Source organism: Somniosus microcephalus, chromosome 29, assembly GCF_052327205.1.
Source record: "Somniosus microcephalus isolate GS21.2 chromosome 29, FLI_Smic_1.0, whole genome shotgun sequence".
Classification (NCBI taxonomy): domain Eukaryota; kingdom Metazoa; phylum Chordata; class Chondrichthyes; order Squaliformes; family Somniosidae; genus Somniosus; species Somniosus microcephalus.
The window spans coordinates 34,924,706-34,943,066 of NC_141015.1; the positions used below are offsets into that span (position 1 = coordinate 34,924,706).

At 47.8% G+C, this 18,361-nt stretch overlaps 1 protein-coding gene across 17 annotated transcripts in view; it reads left to right on the forward strand.

Annotated features, from left to right (window-relative positions):
* Positions 1-18,361, forward strand: part of LOC147098633 (calcium/calmodulin-dependent protein kinase type II subunit gamma) — a 442,156-nt gene that overhangs the window by 223,345 nt on the left and 200,450 nt on the right. For all 17 annotated transcript variants that reach the window (XM_085970577.1, XM_085970580.1, XM_085970582.1 and 14 more), the window contains exon 4: positions 16,835-16,889. In XM_085970577.1, the coding sequence (XP_085826703.1) occupies positions 16,835-16,889 (55 nt within the window). The remainder of the gene's footprint in view (positions 1-16,834; positions 16,890-18,361) is intronic.

Below are 18,361 nucleotides of genomic sequence, written 5' to 3' on the forward strand. Positions count from 1 at the left end.
TTCAGACACCATGTGGAGACCTATTAGGGTAGAAATAACTGTCGGCGACAATAACATATGAATGCCTAATGCACTCGTATCAAATTCCTCGCTGTGATTTTCCTGGAGATGTTAACTGTTGCAGTACAGACATTACTATAGTCATGTGAAGCTTAAGCACAATTTCAACAAAACAACTTGCATTTCTATAGCGCCTTTAATATAGTAAAAAAAAAGCCCCAAGGCACTTCACAGGCACGTTATCAAATAAAATTTGACACCGAGCCTCATGAGATATTAGGGCAGGTGACCAAAAGCTTGGTCAAAGAGGTCGGTTTTAAGGAGCGTCTTAGAGGGGAGAGAGGCAGAGAGGTTTAGGAAGGGAATTCCAGAGCTTGGGGCCCAGGCAGCTGAAGGCACGGCTGCCATTGGTGGAACGATGAAAATCAGGGATGCGCGAAAGGCCAGAATTGGAAGCGAGCAGAGATCTCGGAGGGTGGTAGGGCTAGGGGTGGTTACTGAGATAGGGAGGGGCGAGGCGATGAAATGATTTGGAAAGAAGGATGAGAATTTTTAAAATTGAGGCATTGCCGGATGTAATTGACTGCATACATGGCGCAATTAGTGCGCCAAGGCACAATCCTGAGATGTACATCATTCGTAAAGGGCACCATTTGTGTGATGGTGCGTGGTGAGGATCTGAAAACGGCATAATGTACAGTCCTCTGGCCGGTCCCACAGTTCTTTTATTTTAGGGAAATCCAATGTGATAACAAAATGCCTACTGATCTATTGCGTAAGACTCTGAGGATTTGGAAAGACTCCTCTCAGTTGGCTATTTGTGTCCAGTGTTCCACGTTACTGCACTTGGCTGCTGCAGTTCCAGAGAATTTCTTCTCTGAGGGTCGTGAATCTGTGGAATTCTCTACCCCAGAGAGCTGTGGAGGCTGGGTCAGTGAATATATTTAAGGTGGAGATAGACAGATTTTTGAACGATAAGGGAGTCGAGGGTTATGGGGAGCGGGCAGGGAAGTGGAGTTGAGGCCAAGATCAGATCAGCCATGATCTTATTGAATGGCGGAGCAGGCTCGAGGGGCCGAATGGCCAACTCCTGCTCCTATTTCTTATGTTCTTATGAAACATACAGAATTCTTACAGGGCTCGACAGGGTAGATGCAGGGAGGATGTTTCCCATGGCTGCGGAGTCTAGAACCAGGGGTCACAGTCTCAGAATAAGGGGTCGGCCATTTAGGACTGAGATGAGAAATTTCTTCACTCGGAGGGTGGTGAATCTTTGGAATTCTCCACCCCAGAGGGCTGTGGAGGCTCAGTTGTTGAGTATATTCAAGACAGAGATCGATAGTTTTTTGGATATTAAGGGAATCACGGGATATGGGGATAGTGCAGGAAAGTGGAGTTGAGGTAGAAGATCAGCCATGATCTTATTGAATGGTGGAGCAGACTCGAGGTGATGAATGGCCTACTCCTGCTCCTATTTCTTATGTTCTTATGCCTCATTATCAGTAGCTGACTGCAATGCAGAGAACCGACCAACCCTCCTGTAAAATATCCACTCAGACGACTTCTCACAATGCTTGGGAGCTGCACGCAGGACATTCCGAGGCACCTCGCCACAAGTGGGCAAGGTGCCAAGGTCCTTGTCCTGCTCCTGTGTTGCCATCGCTTGTTCCACTCGCTCATTGCCAGCGTCTGCTGCTGCGCTCAGTGCCCTTGGGGGCCCAAACAAATTAGAGGGGGCATTGGGTATCACCGCACTGCCATGCATCTCAGTTTAAGGTTACTGACATGAATCTTGTCATTCATGTGGAAATGACATATGAAATGATACTGGGCGGCCTGCTGGTGGCGCTGTCCAGGGAGAGTATAAATACTCGGGCATGGTCCCAGCTTGCTCAGGACATTCTTTAACAGGAACTAGTGAAGGACACAACTAGATCTGCATGTTGTAAACCAGTTGATTAAAGCCTTGTTTAATACTCAGACCAAGTGCCTGGTAGTTTTCTTACATCAGTTACGATGACTCATATAAATCAGTTATACAATTAAGCCTATATATTTATGGCTTGGGTCACCTGCCAGCTGGAAAAGGCGAGCATTCTGCCCACTGCCCATCTGTTTGATGCCTGATGTTAAAATCAAGCCTCAACTCTCCTGTGAACGAAAACCGAAACCTACGCTATTATACACGCTGTGTCTGAGATAGTCCAGAAGTAACAATACGTTTTATCGTTGTTTTTGGCCACCGCCGTCAACTCTGCTGCTGGTCACCGACTCCACCCTCCTCCCCCGACTCCACCCTCCTCCCCCGACTCCATCCTCCTCCCCAGCCACTCACTCAGGCTGAACCGGACCGTGCGAGACTTTGACCTCTGTTTGATCTGAAGCTGGGCTCCGAGCACCACGCCCAACCCATCACCACAGCTTCTTGTTTTCCGCCTCTGCGGCACCGCCTGTTTCTGCTCCTTCCTCAACTCCTGCCCTGCCAAACCCTTTATCCGTGCTTTTGTCACCGACAGAATATTTTTCTCCAGTGCCCTCTGTCTGGCTCTGACACTCCAGCCTCTGCTTTCTGACTTGCCCAAAACCGAGGCCCTCTTATCCTTTTCTGCACTCAGTCCTGTTCACCCATTATAAGAAAGAAAGAAAAAGAAAGATTTGCATTTCTATAGCGCCTTTCACGACCACCGGACGTCCCATAGAGCTTTACAGCCAATGAAGTACTTTTTGAAGTGTCGTCACTGTTGTAATATAGGAAACGCGGCAGCCAGTTTTCACACAGCAAGCTCCCACAAACAGCAATGTGATAATGACCGGATAATCTGTTTGTGATGTTGATTGAGGGATAAATATCGGCCAGGACACCGGGGAGAACACCCCTGCTCCTCTTCGAAATAGTGCCATGGGATCTTTTACATCCACCTGAGAGAGCAGACGGGGCCTCGGTTTAATGTCTCATCCGAAAGACGGCACCTCCGACAGTGCAGCACTCCCTCAGCACTGCACTGGGAGTGTCGGCCTAGATTTTTGTGCTCAAGTCTCTGGAGTGGGACTTGAACCCACAACTTTCTGACTCAGAGGCGAGTGTGCTAGCCATTGACTGACATTATCCCCATTTTCACAAACTAACTTTGGTTCTTTGTCCCCCGTTCCCCCACCCCCAACACTTTTTAAATTTAGAATCTTTGTCGGTATCTTCACATCCCTTCATGACCTCAGTCCAACGTTCTGCAACCTCCTCCAGTTTTATACCCCCTCCTGCGTCCTTTAATCTTTTTGACTCTGGAATTTTCTGCGCTCCCAGTCCCTTCGCCTCACCACTGGTGGTAGAACCTTTAGTTGCCATCTCTATTTCTCCGGAACGCCCTCTCTAAACCCCTCCACCTCTTGTTTCTCTCCCCACCTTAGGAAAAAAACAGCTCAATACACTAAGTGCAATTTTAGCCCAAATGAGGTGAAGGCGATTAATTTCTGATGCCTTTTGAACTGATGGATTCCACATTACAATTTTTCAATACAATATTTCTCACAGTCCAAAGATGTGCAGGTTAGGTTGATTTGGCTATGATAAATTGACCCTTAGTGTTAGGGGATTAAATACGTGGGGTTACGGGGATAGGGTGGGATATGTGTCGGTGCAGGCTCGATGGGCCGAAATGGCCTCTATCTGCACTGTAGATTCTGTGATTCTGTGATTCTACACTGTGGCCATTGGATGATCAGCCATGATCTCATTGAATGGCGGAGCAGGCTCGAGGGGCCGAATGGCCTACTCCTGCTCCCATCTTCTATGTTTCTATGTCCTTTGTAACGATGCTTGTCATTCACAGTTCATTCTGTAGATTATTCATTGCTCGACGCCCCCTTCGTTTCTGACTGCTTTCTGACGGTATGTACAAGCTCAGTTCTCTGTCTATTGGGAGCAGCTCAAACCAGTTTAGGTGTTTAATTCAATGCTTCGCCCTACTTTAAGTCCAGCAGCTGCTTAACTGTACAGAATGATCCCAAGGTACTTGCTCTTGTCTGCTAATTGTAACCAATTATCCCCTCAAACAGACTGGTGCTGGCATCCTCCAGCTCTAGCTGGGTCAGGCAGACTTTTTTTTTTTTAATTTGTTTTATGGGATGTGGGCGTCGCTGGCAAGGCCAGCATTTATTGCCCATCCCCAATTGCCCTCGAGAAGGTGGTGGTGAGCCGCCACCTTGAACCGCTGCAGTCCCGTGTGGTGAAGGTTCTCTCTTGTTGGAGATAGTCATTGCTTGGCACTTCTGTGGCGCGAATGTTACCTGCCCAAGCCTGAACGTCGTCCAGGTCTTGTTACATGCGGGCACGGACTGCTTCATTATCTGAGGAGTTGTGAATGGCGCTGAACACTGTGCAGTCATCAGCGAACATCCCCATTTCTGACCTTATGTTGGAGGGAAGGTCATTGATGAAGCAGCTGAAGATGGTTGGGCCTAGGACACTGCCCCGAGGAACTCCTGCAACGATGTCCTGGGGCTGTGATAATTGACCTTCAACCATCACAACCATCTTCCTTTGTGCTAGTGGAGAGTTTTCCCCTGATTCCCATTGACTTCAGTTTTACTAGGGCTCCTTGATGCCACACGCAGTCAAATGCTGCCTTGATGTCAAGGGCAGTCACTCTCGCCTCCCCTCTGGAATTCAGCTCCTTTGTCCATGTTTGGACCAAGGCTGTAATGAGGTCGGAAGCCGAATGGTCTTGGGTATCAGTGAGCAGGTTATTGGTGAGTGTGTCCCACTTGATAGCACTGTTGATGACACCTTCCATCACTTTGCTGAAGATTGACAGTAGACTGATGGGGCGGTAATTGGCCGGATTGGATTTGTCCTGCTTTTTCGTGGACAGGACATACCTGGGCAGTTTTCCCCATTGTCGGATAGATGCCAGTGTTGCAGCTGTAATGGAACAGCTTGCCTAGAGGCGCGGCTAGTTCTGGAGCACAAGTCGTCAGCACGATAGCCGGGATGGTGTCGGGGCCCATAGCCTTTGCTGTATCCAGTGCGCTCAGCCATTTCTTGATACCATGTGGTGGAGTGAATCGAATTGGCTTCTGTGATGGTGGGGACCTCAGGAGTAGGCCATTTTGATGTGATAAGAAGCCTGTTGGTCAGTCATGTCATAGGTTGGCTGGGAAACCAGGTCAACAACAACTTGCATTTACATAGCGCCTTTCAGGTAGTAAAATGCCCCAAGGCGCTACACGGGAGCGTGATCAGACAAACATTAACACCGAGCCACAGAAGGAGACATTAGGACAGGGGTCAAATGGGAGGGTTTAAGGAGCGTCTTAAAGTGGGAGAGAGACACTCAACCATTGGTGGCTGTGCCTTCAGCTGCCTGGGCCCTAAGCTCTGGAATTCCCTCCCTAAACCTCCCCGCCTCTGTACCTCTCTCTCCTCCTTTAAGACGCTCCTTAAAACCTACCTCTTTGACCAAGCTTTTGGTCACCTGCCCTAATTTCTCCTTATGTGGCTCAGTGTCAATTTTTTTGCCGTATAACACTTCTGTGAAGCGCTTTGGGATGTTTTACTATGTTAAAGGCGCTATATAAACACAAGAAGTTGTTTTTGGTTTAGGGAGGGAATTCTAGAACTTCGGGGCCTACACGGCTGACGGCATAGCCGCCAATGATGGGATGGGATGGAATGTAGTGCACAAGAGGCCAGAGTTGGAGGAAGGCAGAGATCTCGGAGGGTTGTAGGACTGGAGGAGGAGATCACAGAGATAGGGAGGGGCGAGGTCATGGAGCGATTTGAACGTGAGGATGAGAATTTTAAAATCGAGGCATTTCTGGACTGGGAGTCGGTGCAGGTCAACGAGCACAGGTGAGGGTGGGTGAACGGGACTTGGTGCGAGTTGGGATACGAGTAGCAGAATGTCATAAGAATGCATGATGCAATCGCCCGTCAGCATCGTCAACAGTAATTTCTTTCTGTGGCCTTGGTGAACACCAAGGTGTGGAACTCAACAGAATTGTTTTCATTGGACGAGAGCTTGTCGAGCATGAATCTGTCCAAAAATGTAATTAGATTAAACACTATTTGTTAAGCAGGGATGATGGCCAAAATCCTGGAATCTTTTAAGAAACAATTGGATGCTGAATTGGGGAGAATTTTCGATATCTCTGGATGGATCAATTAAGGGGGGTTGACCTTCCTCATCCATAATGAACCTGTGACCTTATAGAGTCACTGATGTAAAGACTACTGAGTGCTTGGTTTGAGCATAAAACAAGGCTTTAATCAACTGTTTCACAACCATGAGATTCTAGTTACATCACTAGTTCCTGGTTACAGAAACATCCTGAGCAAGCTGGGCCCACGCCCGAGTATTTATACTCCTTGGACGGCGCCACCAGCTGGCCGCCCAGTGTTACTTCATGAGTCATGATAAGATTCATGACAGTCACTGTACAGTTTTGTCCTACATTGACAAATGTAGGATTGTCCGTATGGTTCTGCACACCTTGGGAACTGTGCATTTTTGCGGGGGGGGGTTCAGGATAATGTTAGGACAGTCTCTGGGGTTTCGCTGGGTCAGGGGGATGTGAAGGGTCCTGCCCTGTGGGACAACTGGGAAGAGTTTGGTCGCCTGTGGATCCAATTCTGACTTCTACTGGGTCTCCCCTCGGTCTTCTCTGCTCCCGTGGATTGTGAGGGCGAGATGCCGTTTGCGCGAGGCAAACGGCAGAGTGGCGGAACTCGACCAGCAAGAAGTTCTGGAGAGTCGCAACTCCCGCCGCACCGCCTCTTCCCCTGAACTTGCTGGCCGATTAGTGCATTAATAACCCCGTGCGTTGTCAACTCGCCATTATTTTGCCAGGAAAATTTGGCCCGTAGTTTCTGAATCGCACCCCCCCCCTCCCCCAAGACCAGGATGGAATCTGGCAGACGCACACAGTGTATTGTCTTGATGTTGGTTGTCACACGTTCCGTTTTAATGAACTCCTCAGGGAAACGGTCGGGCTGTTTGCTTTTGAAGGTGAATTGCCCCAGGTGTCTCGTGGCAGATTTGCAGTATTATTGATTCCACTGCTGCCTAATGCAAACAGTTCCTTCCGCAATGTTTGCGATAGTTTGAAAGGCATGATTTTGAAATGGGAATCTTGAGAAAGTGTCAAGAACATCTACTCTAAGGAGAATCACAGCGGGCCTGAATTATTAGCTGCCATCATTGGTGCAACTAGAGAGCTGACCGAAGAATGTCTGCACTCTAGAATTCCCCTGTGCTGCAGCGCTTTGATAGCAGTCAGTGTTCTTCGCCCGCCTGGTCCCACCTGAATCCACCGTAGGCTCGGTGCAATCACATTGAATTTTAGTCTCCAAGGCTGTAAGAACATAAGAAATAGGAGCAGGAGTCGGCCATACGGCCCATCGAGCCTGCTCCGCCATTCAATGAGATCATGGCTGAACTTCTACATCAATTCTACTTTCCCGCCCGATCCCCATATCCCTCGATCTCCGCCTTCAATATACTCAACGACTAAACATCCACAGCCCTCTGGGGTAGAGAATTCCAAAGTTTCACAACCCTCTGATTGAAGAAATATCTCTGCAACTCAGCCCTAAATGGCCGACCCCTTATCCTGAGACAATGTCCCCTAGTTCTAGACTCTCCAGCCTCTCAGCATCTACCCTGTCAAGCCCTCTAAGAATTTTATATGTTTCAGTGAGATCGCCTCTCATTCTGCTAAACTCCAGAGAACATGGGCCCATTCTACTCGACCTCTCCTCATAGGACATCCCTCTCATCCCAGGAATCAATCAATCGTATTTGACATGATGAAATACAGTGTTTGATCAGCCTGGGGTTTGCCTCTAAGCACAGAGGATAGCAGGAGGGCGGGAGAGAACATCTCCACTGACGTCACAGACAATTCAGTACGTCAGTGGGAAAATAAAATGAAGGAGGGTAGGGAATGGGTTTTGCAGTGTTTGTTCATTGAGTTCAAGTTAAACTAGTCAAGTTATTTTTTACGTTGCAATATTAGCACATGAGGGACAAAGGAATAGAAGGATACATTGATGGGTGGGAGGAGGCTCATGTGGAGCATAAGCACCCACATGGACCAGTTGGACCAAATGGCTGAAAATACTTTGTAATGTAGTCTCTAGAATAGTCTTAAACTCCTTCAATAATGTTGTGAGCCTCAGTCTTTGTAATGCTGTATAAATATGGAATTAAGGGTGCGTAGGCGTGGCTCACTCAATACAGAAATGTACCTTTGATCACAAATCAGATGTTACACTGTTTAACAATAACAGGAGCATTACAGCTTGCAACACAGGCAGTATTATTCTGCTGCTAAGAGAGAATAATGGCCCAGAAATTCGGGTCGGAGGCTTTCCGCGGGTGCAAGCCTCTGACCTGCACTTACCTAGCGCGCCGGCCGTTGTGCTATGGGCCCGCGTGGGATTCCGATCCTGGGCCGCCTCCAACTGCCGGTGCGCAGTGCTTGCATATCCCAGGGGCGCAGTTAGTTCGATGCGTCCCCTGGGATCACATTGGTCACGGAGAGCCAATGGTAGCAGGGAAATGCCCATTCATAAAATTGACAGGAAGAGCTGTCAAAACCATAAATACTATAAGCCCCAAAACATCACTAAAACTTCAAATAAATTTTTTTTTAAATCACATTTTTAAAATAACTATAAATTATATAAAATAACTATTTTAAACAATAATTTAAATTTTTGAAAAAATTAATTACATTTTCTAACTGGGCTAAAAATAAACTTACCTTTCTTTAAAGTATTTAAAAATAATAAACCTGTGGAAAAAATGTTTTAATTTTAATTAATTCACCACTTGTTAAAAGCAGGCCTTGCGCCTGCTTTTTATATGTGTAACTCCTGGAGACTTACGTTTTTTTTCCAGGTTTTTTCGGGAAGGTAAGTTCAATGCACACGCGCTGCCTCTCCGGCGCACGCGTTCCATCTCTGAACCCCTTCTTTCAAGGGAACGGAGGTTCCGGTTTCCCGCGCATGCGCAGTGCATGCACGAAACCGGCACTTCCATTGGGCCTACGGGTGAGTACCCCGTGCGTACTCACCCATGGAGACCCGAATTTCTGGACCAATATGTTTAAGGAAGAACTTGCTTTTATACAGTGCTTTATCATGTTTCAGAATGTCCCAAAGCACTTTACAATCAATGGAGTACTTTTGAAGTGCAGTTAGTGTTGTTTAGGCAAATGCAGCATAGAATTTGCACACAGCAAGGTTCCACAATATATACTCTGGATTTTAATGGTGTTGGATGAGCGAGGACGATTGGTTAGGGCACTGGGAAAACGCCTCGCTCCTCTTCAAATAATGTCATGGGATCTCTTAGGTCCACGTGAGCAGGCGGACAGGACCTCAGTTTATTGTTGCATCTGAAAGACGGCCTTCCTGGCAATGCTGCACTCCCTCAATACCGCCCTGAAGTGCCATCCCAGGTTAATTCCTTAAACCTTTGGTGGGGCTTGAACTCGCAACATTCTAACTCGGAGACGAGACTGCTACCGGCTGAGAGAAAGCTGACACCCGAAGCGGACTTTTCCCTTTGCAATCATAAAGGCCAACGGTTGTTTGTGGGATCTTGCTGTGCACAAATTGGCTGGTGCGTTTCCTACATTGCAACAGTGACTATGCTTCAAAAGTACTTCATTGGCTGTGGAGTGCTTTGGGACCATCCTGAGGTCGTGAAAGGCGCTACAGGAAACTCTTTGGTATATGGGACTGGCGTGTTTCCAGTTGATCAAAAATTCTGGATGACGGAGAGGGTTATCTACCGAGGCTATTTTGAACAAAGAAAAATCAAAAAAATCAAGAAATGTGCAGTATACAGTAATTGGGTACTCACCTACAGAATGTTGTGTTAAATGGATGGTGGAAGATGCTTGATTAAGTACAGTACTGCCAGTTGAGGGTAATGCAATGCAATGACTACCAGCAGCGTGGGAGACACACAGTACCCCTGTAAAATGGCGGATCAGAAGAGACTCCCGGCAGCGCGGGAGAGTCAGACTCCTGTTACAGGGGTATTGAGGTGTTCCGACTTCCGACAGCGCCAAGAAGCCGAGTAGTGGCAGTTTGGAGAACTACCCCCACTGACTAACTCGGCCACCGCGGGAGACTCGGACTTGGACTCGGCAACATTGACGGTTATTGAGGTGTTGTTTTCGGAGTGAGAATTTGGCCGGTTAATAGAGAATTCCGGATATTTAGGTGCCGTTTAAACGAGAGTTTCCTGTATATAATTGCAAGCTCCTCTTTTTTTCTTTATCATCTTTCCTACTAGGATCCAGATAGCCCTCCATGCCAGTGCCCTGTGTGGTATGGTGCTCTGGCTGGAGAAGGATTGGGAGGTTAACTAGTGCTCTGTTCAAGTGGGTTGCATGGGTTTAGCTGGTTAAACTCCAGCAGTGACTCCTGTGGACAATTGAGGATTGCCAGAAATTTGACACTGCCAATCTGTGCCTACACGCTCTGGGTTTAGTTAAGTGGGGCGTGGCCCCAGGGGAAGAATGTGTGCATTCCATACCGAACACACACGCACTCTCTCTCTATGGATTCCTCAGTAGCTTGGTTAGAACATAATGATGACTTTCCCTGTATGCCAGATACCCTGTTGGTTGGGGAGTCTAAGACTAGGGGGCATAACCTAAAAGTTAGAGCCAGACCTTTGAGGAGTGAAGTTAGGAAACACTTCTACAAACAAAGGATGGTAGAAGTTTGGAACTCTCTTCCGCAAACAGCAGTTGATGTTAGGTCAATTGTTAATTTTAAATCTGAGATTGATAGGTTTTTATTAACCAAAGGTATTAAGGGATATGGGGTAAAGGCAGGTATATGGAGTTAGGTCGCAGATCAGCCATGATCTCATTGAATGGCGGAACAGGCTCGAGGGGCTGAATGGCCTCCTCCTGTTCCCGTGTTCCTATCACAAATAGTGAGATATAGGGCTCGATTTTGTCAATGGGGAGCTTTTGGAGGTGCGACTCCCACTTTTTGGGTTGTAGTCCCGCCTCCATCAACTTGTGGCCAACCCACGCTATTTTCCCTTGATAAGCCCAGTGAGCTCAGCAGGCCAATTAAGGGACACCTGGTTACAGGTAACGTCAGCGATTGACATTTCATCTGTCAAGAGCTTTTGACAGATGAAAAATCAGCGATTGACAGCTCTGTGAAGCGGTCAAACACTGACAATCTGTCCTCTAACTTGAGTCCTTCTACTCAGACTCAGTTAGAGATCTCTCCAGACCAGAAAGCAGAGGCTGCAGCTTTTGACAGTTCAGCGGCCATTCTGCTTTCTGTGCCGGTGAGCTCAGGGACTCCCGAGAACTGAAGGGAGGAAGCCTGCAGGAGAAAGTAAAGGTAAGTAAAACTTATTAAAACACTTTACACTTACCTCACACACTTACCTCTGCACACATGCACCCATCACTCACCTGCACAACGGACATCTCGACCCCTCCAACCCCTGCAGACCGCCAGTCCGCCACGCTAACTTGGCGTGGTTCGGAGCCGTCGGACAGCCCACACTTCAGGGCTAAAAATAGGGATTAGGCAAAAAACTGCCTGTTAACTACCTGTTAACAGGCAGTTAATTGGCACTAATCCCCTTCCCGCCTCGGGGAGGCGGCTCCCAGCACAGGTCGGATACCCGCCTCCTGGAACATTGGCACGGAGGTGGGTTGGGGGTGGGATGGGTTCCTGCCCCCCGATTCTGCAATTTTCCCGCCTCCAAACCCGCCTCCTCGGGGCTTGGAAATTCGAGCCCATAGTATTCAAGACCAAGAAATGAAAGGGAAAAATAGCAAATACTGGATATCTGAAATAAAAGCAGAATTTGGAAATTCATTCATTTAATCTTGGGTTACAAAGGAAATAGTTTAAAATAAACACATCATTGAACCCTACCCAAAACATTTACCTCTCTTTCAGATGCTCAATAACCTACTGTGCAATTCTAGCATGTCCGACTTTTATTTATGCTCCCTAATTTCATGCATAGACTTGAGACTAGTCCCTAAGACACGAGACCTTTACTTTCAGCTGAGAACCTCTTTGGATCAAGTGGATTTTTGCATTGTTATGTTGCATTTTCTTTGACTGCAGTGCAAATTGCCAGGCAGCCTTTGTTTGCAGGGATATGTTGATTGTAAATCCAGAATGGGGCATGTTTAACACTGCGTAGGTGTGCACTGGCTCCAGATGTGGGCGGCTCACGCCCCTCTGGAGAGACCGTTCTGTCAACTGTCCGCATTGGACTGTCACTTTCTCCTAGCCTGGAACCCCAGGTGATGCGGGTTTGGAAAAAGCAGTTCACCTATCGCCATGGCAACAGTGAGCAGCGACAGTGTACCTCCGTTGAATGTTAAGCTGGCAGGGAAATAAACCTTTCCGCTTCTTCGCAGCAAGAAGAAAGGCTGTGTTCCTCCCGGTCACATTCCCAAATCCGAATCATTATATAAGCAGAGAGGTTTTCTAAAGCGTGCCGATACAGCTGTGTCTTTTTATATCCTTTTTTGTATTCCATGAGAAGTGCTGTAAAACTGCTGGGCCGGGTCAGCCTGTAAACAGACATTTTGTGCAGAGCAATCCCCACTGTGGCGACATGAGTCATGAGGATTGCTGGCCACAGTTTACTGTCTCGTGTGCGCTGAAACCCTTTTCTTGTTGTCACCGCAGGGGAACAGTTTTATACAAAATGTCCGTTACCCAACTGTGCGCTTTCTCAGAAAGGCAGCTCGCAGGGCAGGTGTCGCGGAGGCGCTCCCATTCACTTCGTAGCAGACTCTGTCACCTCCCATGACCCAGTTATGGACTGGCATTGCAAGGAGACCTGAATGCAGTTCAGCTGCCTGCTTTCATTTAATTCCTTCTCGGGGATGTGGGCGTCGCTGGCAAGGTCGGCATTTATTGCCCATCCCTAATTGCCCTTGAGAAGGCAGTGGTGAGCCGCCGCCTTGAACCCCTGCAGTCAGTGTGGTGAAGGTGCTCCCACAGTGCTGTTAAGTCGGGAGATCCGGGATTTTGTCCCAGCGACGATGAAGGAACGGCCGATATATGTCCAAGTCGGGATGGTGGGTGCATTAACACCTCTGACAATATAACATTCCCTCAGTACTGCTTCGATTGTGTGCTGAAGTACTGGACTGGGGTTTGAGCCTAAACCTTCTGCCTCAGAGGAAGGACTATTACCAACTGAGGCAGGCTGAAAAGAGAGTGTGAGTGTGAGTGTGAGTGTGAGTGTGAGTGTGAGTGTGAGTGTGAGTGTGAGTGTGAGTGTGTGTGTGTGTGTGTGTGGTTGCAAATCTCGAGGCCTAAAAATTCGGTTGCTTTGCACCTCCCTTTAGCGCCCTAAGAGGGCGTTAACAGGAGGCGCAAAGCAACTAGCGCCCGGGCGCGGCACCGGCAACGCCTCCCATGAAATTCAGCGGGAGGTTAGCAGCGGCAGTAATCGTTAGCGCCCTGTGGCGCTGCACCACCAGCGATGTCGTCATCGCCGTGCGCAGCTCCCCGCTCGCGATCTTCGGTAGCGCCCCCTGACTTACCGCCAGACGCTATGTCGGGGGGGGGGGGGGGGGCGCTAATTAAAGGGAAGGTGCCGGGCGGCCATTTTTGTTGCTGGCCGCCTGCCCCCTCTGTCGCCCCCGGCCTCCTCTGAAGCCCCCCCGCGGAGTGCCGGCTGTGTGCCGTGAGCCCAGCACTTCTCTTGAGTGCCGGGCTCCCTTTTCGGCACTCCGATCCCTGGTGGCCCAGCTGGGTCCCGGGTTGCACTGCGCAAGGCCCCTTCCCTTTAAGAAGGGGAGGAAGGCCTGCAGCACGTAGCGCCGCGATATTCACTCACAGCGCCCCAAGAGGGAGGCGGGGCGCTTCCAGTAGCACCCCGCTTCCCTCTTGGGGCGCTACCGATGAACTTCAGCCGCGGGTGTGCTAATTTTTTCGGGGCGCTAAAAGTAGTGGCGCAACTCAATTTCCCTCCCCGCACCCCCCCCCCCCCCCCCCCCCAAGTGTTTATGTCAAGTAGACTTGGTGATTGTATCATCACTGACACTAGGACTTGCCACCTTTTGTGAAGTCCAGAATCAGGCAACGGGCTGGGTAGGGCAAGTGATCGCCCAGTCCACTGAGAAATTGGTGTTCGCCTCTAGGACTTTTTATACAAAATTGAATTACTCAGAGCATCTTGCATGACACACTGTTGGAATGTTTTGCAGGAAGTTGTGCCGTTCCAGGTCACTTGCCCTGTTTGTGACTTGCGTTCTGATATTTATTCTGCTGCTGGTAAAACTTTAACAGCCTGACTAGTTACGGCAGTTTGGGTAATGTTATAAAATCACGTTCCTGGTGGGTGAGGCTTCCATACTGAAGCATAGGTTCACAAAATGGCCCCTGTTATCCTCTGTGGGATGGTCTAAGGAATTCTGGCCTCTTGCGCATCCCCAATTTTAATGCCGTGCCTTCAGCTGCCTAGGCCCTAATTCCGGAATTCCCTCCCTGAATCTCTCCGCCTCGCCACCTCCCTCTCCTCCTGTAACATGCTCCTTAAAACCGACCTCTTTGACCAAGCTTTTGGTCATCTGTCCTAATATCTCCTTATGTGGCTCGGTGTCAAATTTTGTTTGATAATCGCTCCTGTGAAGCGCCTTGGGACGTTTACTGGGCTAAAGGTGTTATATAAATGCAAGTTGTTGTTGTAAACACCGTGTGTGATTCCATTTTCATTGAAATTAGCACACTAAGGAAAATACGGGAGTTAAGAAACAATGGGCTCGCATTTCATCGGGCCGTTGAGGCGGGATTGGAGGCTTGTGGGGGGTTAAAATTGCGAAATCGGGGGGCACGAACCCATCCTGCCTCCATGCCCATTTCACAGGAGGCGGGTACCTGACCTGTGCTGGGACCCGCCTCCCCGAGGCGGGAAGGGGATTAGTGCCAATTAACTGCCTGTTAACAGGCAGTTTTTAGCCTAATCCCTATTTTTATTCCTGAAGTGTGATTCCCGACGGCTCCAAACCACGCCAAGTTAGCGAGGCGGGCCGTCGGGCTGAAGGACTTGGAGGGCTCGAGATGTCCGGTGTTCAGGTGAGTGATGGGTGCATGAGTGCAGAGGTAAGTGTGTTTGGTCTGTGTAAAGTGTTTAAAGAAGTTCTACTAACCTTTACTTCCCTTTACAGCCTTCCTTCCTTCAGGTCTCGGGAGTCCCTCATCTCACCGGCACAGAAAGCAGAATGGCCGCGAGCTGTCAAAATCTGCAGCATTCAGCTTTCTGTTCTGGAGAGATCTCTAAATCAGCCTGAGAGGAAGGAATTAACTTGGAGTACAGATTGTCAGTGTTTGACAGCTTCAAAGAGCTGTCAAACGCTGATATTTCATCTGTCAAAAGCTCTTGACAGATGAAATGTCAATCTGTGACATCACCTGTTGCCGGGTGGCCCTTACTTGGCCTGCTGAGCCTGCTGGGCGGGCTCAACAAGGTCATTCAAGGGAATATCAGGTGGGTTGGCAACAACTCAATGAAGGGGGGACTACAACAGCAAAAGTGGGAGTCCCGCCTCCTACTCGCCTCCATTGATAAAATCCAGCCCAATGTCTCATTACCAGAAGTGGAAGAAAAATTGACTTCTGTTTGAAGATGTGGCATGCTTGGTGGTGTCCATACATAAGAAATAGGCCACTTGGCCCCTCGAGCCTGCTCCGCCATTCAATAAAATCATGGCTGATCTTGGGCTCAGAGCCACTTCCCTGCCCGCCTCCCCCCCCCCCCCCCCATAACCCTTCACCCCCTTATCTTGCAAAAATCTGTCTATCTCCACCTTAAATATATTCAATGACCCAGCCTCCACGGCTCTCTGGGGCAGAGAATTCCAAAGATTTACGACCCTCTGAGAGAAGAAATTCCTCCTCATCTCAGTTCTAAAAGGGCGACCCTTTATTCTGAAACTGTGCCCCCGAGTTCTAGATTCCCCCACGAGGGGAAACATCCTCTCTGCATCTACCTTGTTGAGCCCCCCCCTCAGTATCTTACATGTTTCAATAAGATCACCTCTCATTCTTTTAAACTCCATACACTAACCAGTCGTCAACCTTCATTGACGCTTGCTGCTCTCTTTAGTGAGCACTGACGAAAGATTACTAACCATTGAACTGCAAGTCCAAATGGTACTTTTTTGTTGTAGTATTACCTGATTTCTCATGATGTTGCTCATGGGTAAAAGAAAGACTTGAATTTCTATAGCGCCTTTCACCACCTCCGGACGTCCCAAAGCACTTCGCGGCCAACTGGTTACTTCCTGACGTGAAGTCGCTGTTGTAATGTAGGCAACGCGGCAGTCAATTTGCGCGCAGCAAGCTCCCACAGTGAGGTATTGACCAGATTATTTGTTTTGGTGATGTTGGGTCGTCTGAGCTTTGGTTGTGTTTTTTAAGCTGCTGGAGATGTGTTCACGATGGCCTGTTGAAGAAGTACTCTAAGCAAGCACAGCCTAAGGTCAGTTGGAAGCTAATTGTCAAAGAATGTTTCTGTTGGTTAGTCGCGGCTTGTAAGGCCTTGGCGAGAGCTCTAATTATCAAGGTCAGAAAAACCCAGCAGGAAATGACTGGCTTTCTTTCCTTTTTAAAAAATATTTTTGTCAAATTGAAGCAGGAAGGAAATGATAATTTCTTGAAGGAAATGATAATTTCCCCGATACAATTTCAGAAAAATAATAACCGATCAATCCAATCCCTGGTGCAGTGATTCTAGACACAAGACGTTACAATATTTATAACAAAGTTATTACCCACGATGAATCTAAATGTTCCACTTTCTCGTTCCAGTACGTCTCCATGACAGCATATCAGAAGAAGGGTTTCACTACCTCATATTTGACCTGTGAGTAACTGCACGTTTTCTCGTAAAAGTACAATTTTATTGCATCTTTTATTTTGCCTTATTTTGTTTGGGACTGAAGTAGAAACGAGCTACAACTTGTATATTGCTGTTATTAGTACAGGAAACTCTTTTTTTTATCCGGCACCGGCGTGGTGCCGGTTTATCAATAAGTCCGGATTACAGAGAGGTATAGTTAAAAGGTACGAGAACTCCGTACACAGCAACAAATCCAGGCTTCCCTGTTGCTTAGCAACAAGTGAGCGAACCCCGGTTACACAGCCACAGACCCAGGAACGGCCACTAATATGAAGTAAATCTTACCTGAACCTACTCTTGAATTTTGCCGGTTAACAGAGATTTCCGGTTATTTAGGTGCCGGTAAATCGAGAGTTTCCTGTAAACCTTTTTGAGCATGATGGATTGGAGCCTATAGTAGTGGAGAGTTGGCGGTGACACTTGATGTTAATGGGAGAGAAAAGAAACACCCTGAAAGGTCTCTGAACATGCGAAGATTGACGGGCAGGAGAAGACCATGTGGTCCATCGAGCGTGCCACACACCTCGTGATGGACAATAAGAAAATGGTAGATTGTTAAATGAGTGCTTTGTATCCGTTTTCACACTGGAGGAGGAGGACAAAATACCAATGGTACAAGGGAGCCGACAAATAACTCAACGGGAGGTACTTAGTGGATTTAATTTAAGTTTTAAACAACTGGTAATGGAGAAAATAATGGGACTCAAGATAGACAAATCTCCAGGATCTGATGGTTTCCATCCCCGAGTATTAAAAGAAATGGGTGAGGAAATTGCAGATGTATGAGTAATAATTTTTTTTAAAAAGAGCTCACTGTGTTATATAATATATATATATATGGAATGGGTAATAAATACCGCGTGAGTTTGCTTTCACAAGATGCGCACTGAGGAGAGAGGCCGTTCTAGCTCGTGAGCCAGACACAATGTAAAGGCTCCCCATCACAGGGATCCAATGGTTTATGACATGGTCCCAGGCTTCCTGCCTCCCTCAGGCGTTGGGCACTCTGTGTGCAAAGATCCTCTTGACAGCAGTCTGAAGCTTGCTGGTTGTGCTTCCTTGTCCCCACTGCCCTGTTTCTCTGGATTTGCCTTTCTGCATCATTTACTGTCTCCGAACCTCCTTGCGGTTGACACCTTTCTTGAAGGAAATGATAATTTCCCTGATACAATTTCAGAAAAATAATAACCGATCAATCCAATCCCTGGTGCAGTGAATAAATGGCCATAATTAATGTAGTGCATCGTTTCCCTTGGGCTGTAGTTTAGTGTTTTGCGAACAAGATTAACATTGACTTAAGGTGGCATGCCCTAGATATGTGCTTTAATTAACTGGAGTTAGACAGCAGAGATTCACTTTGTCAATCAAGTCTTTGACGCACAGAAATCCATCACCCTGCTTAAAAGCCACTGAAACAATTGAGAAATTCACATAAG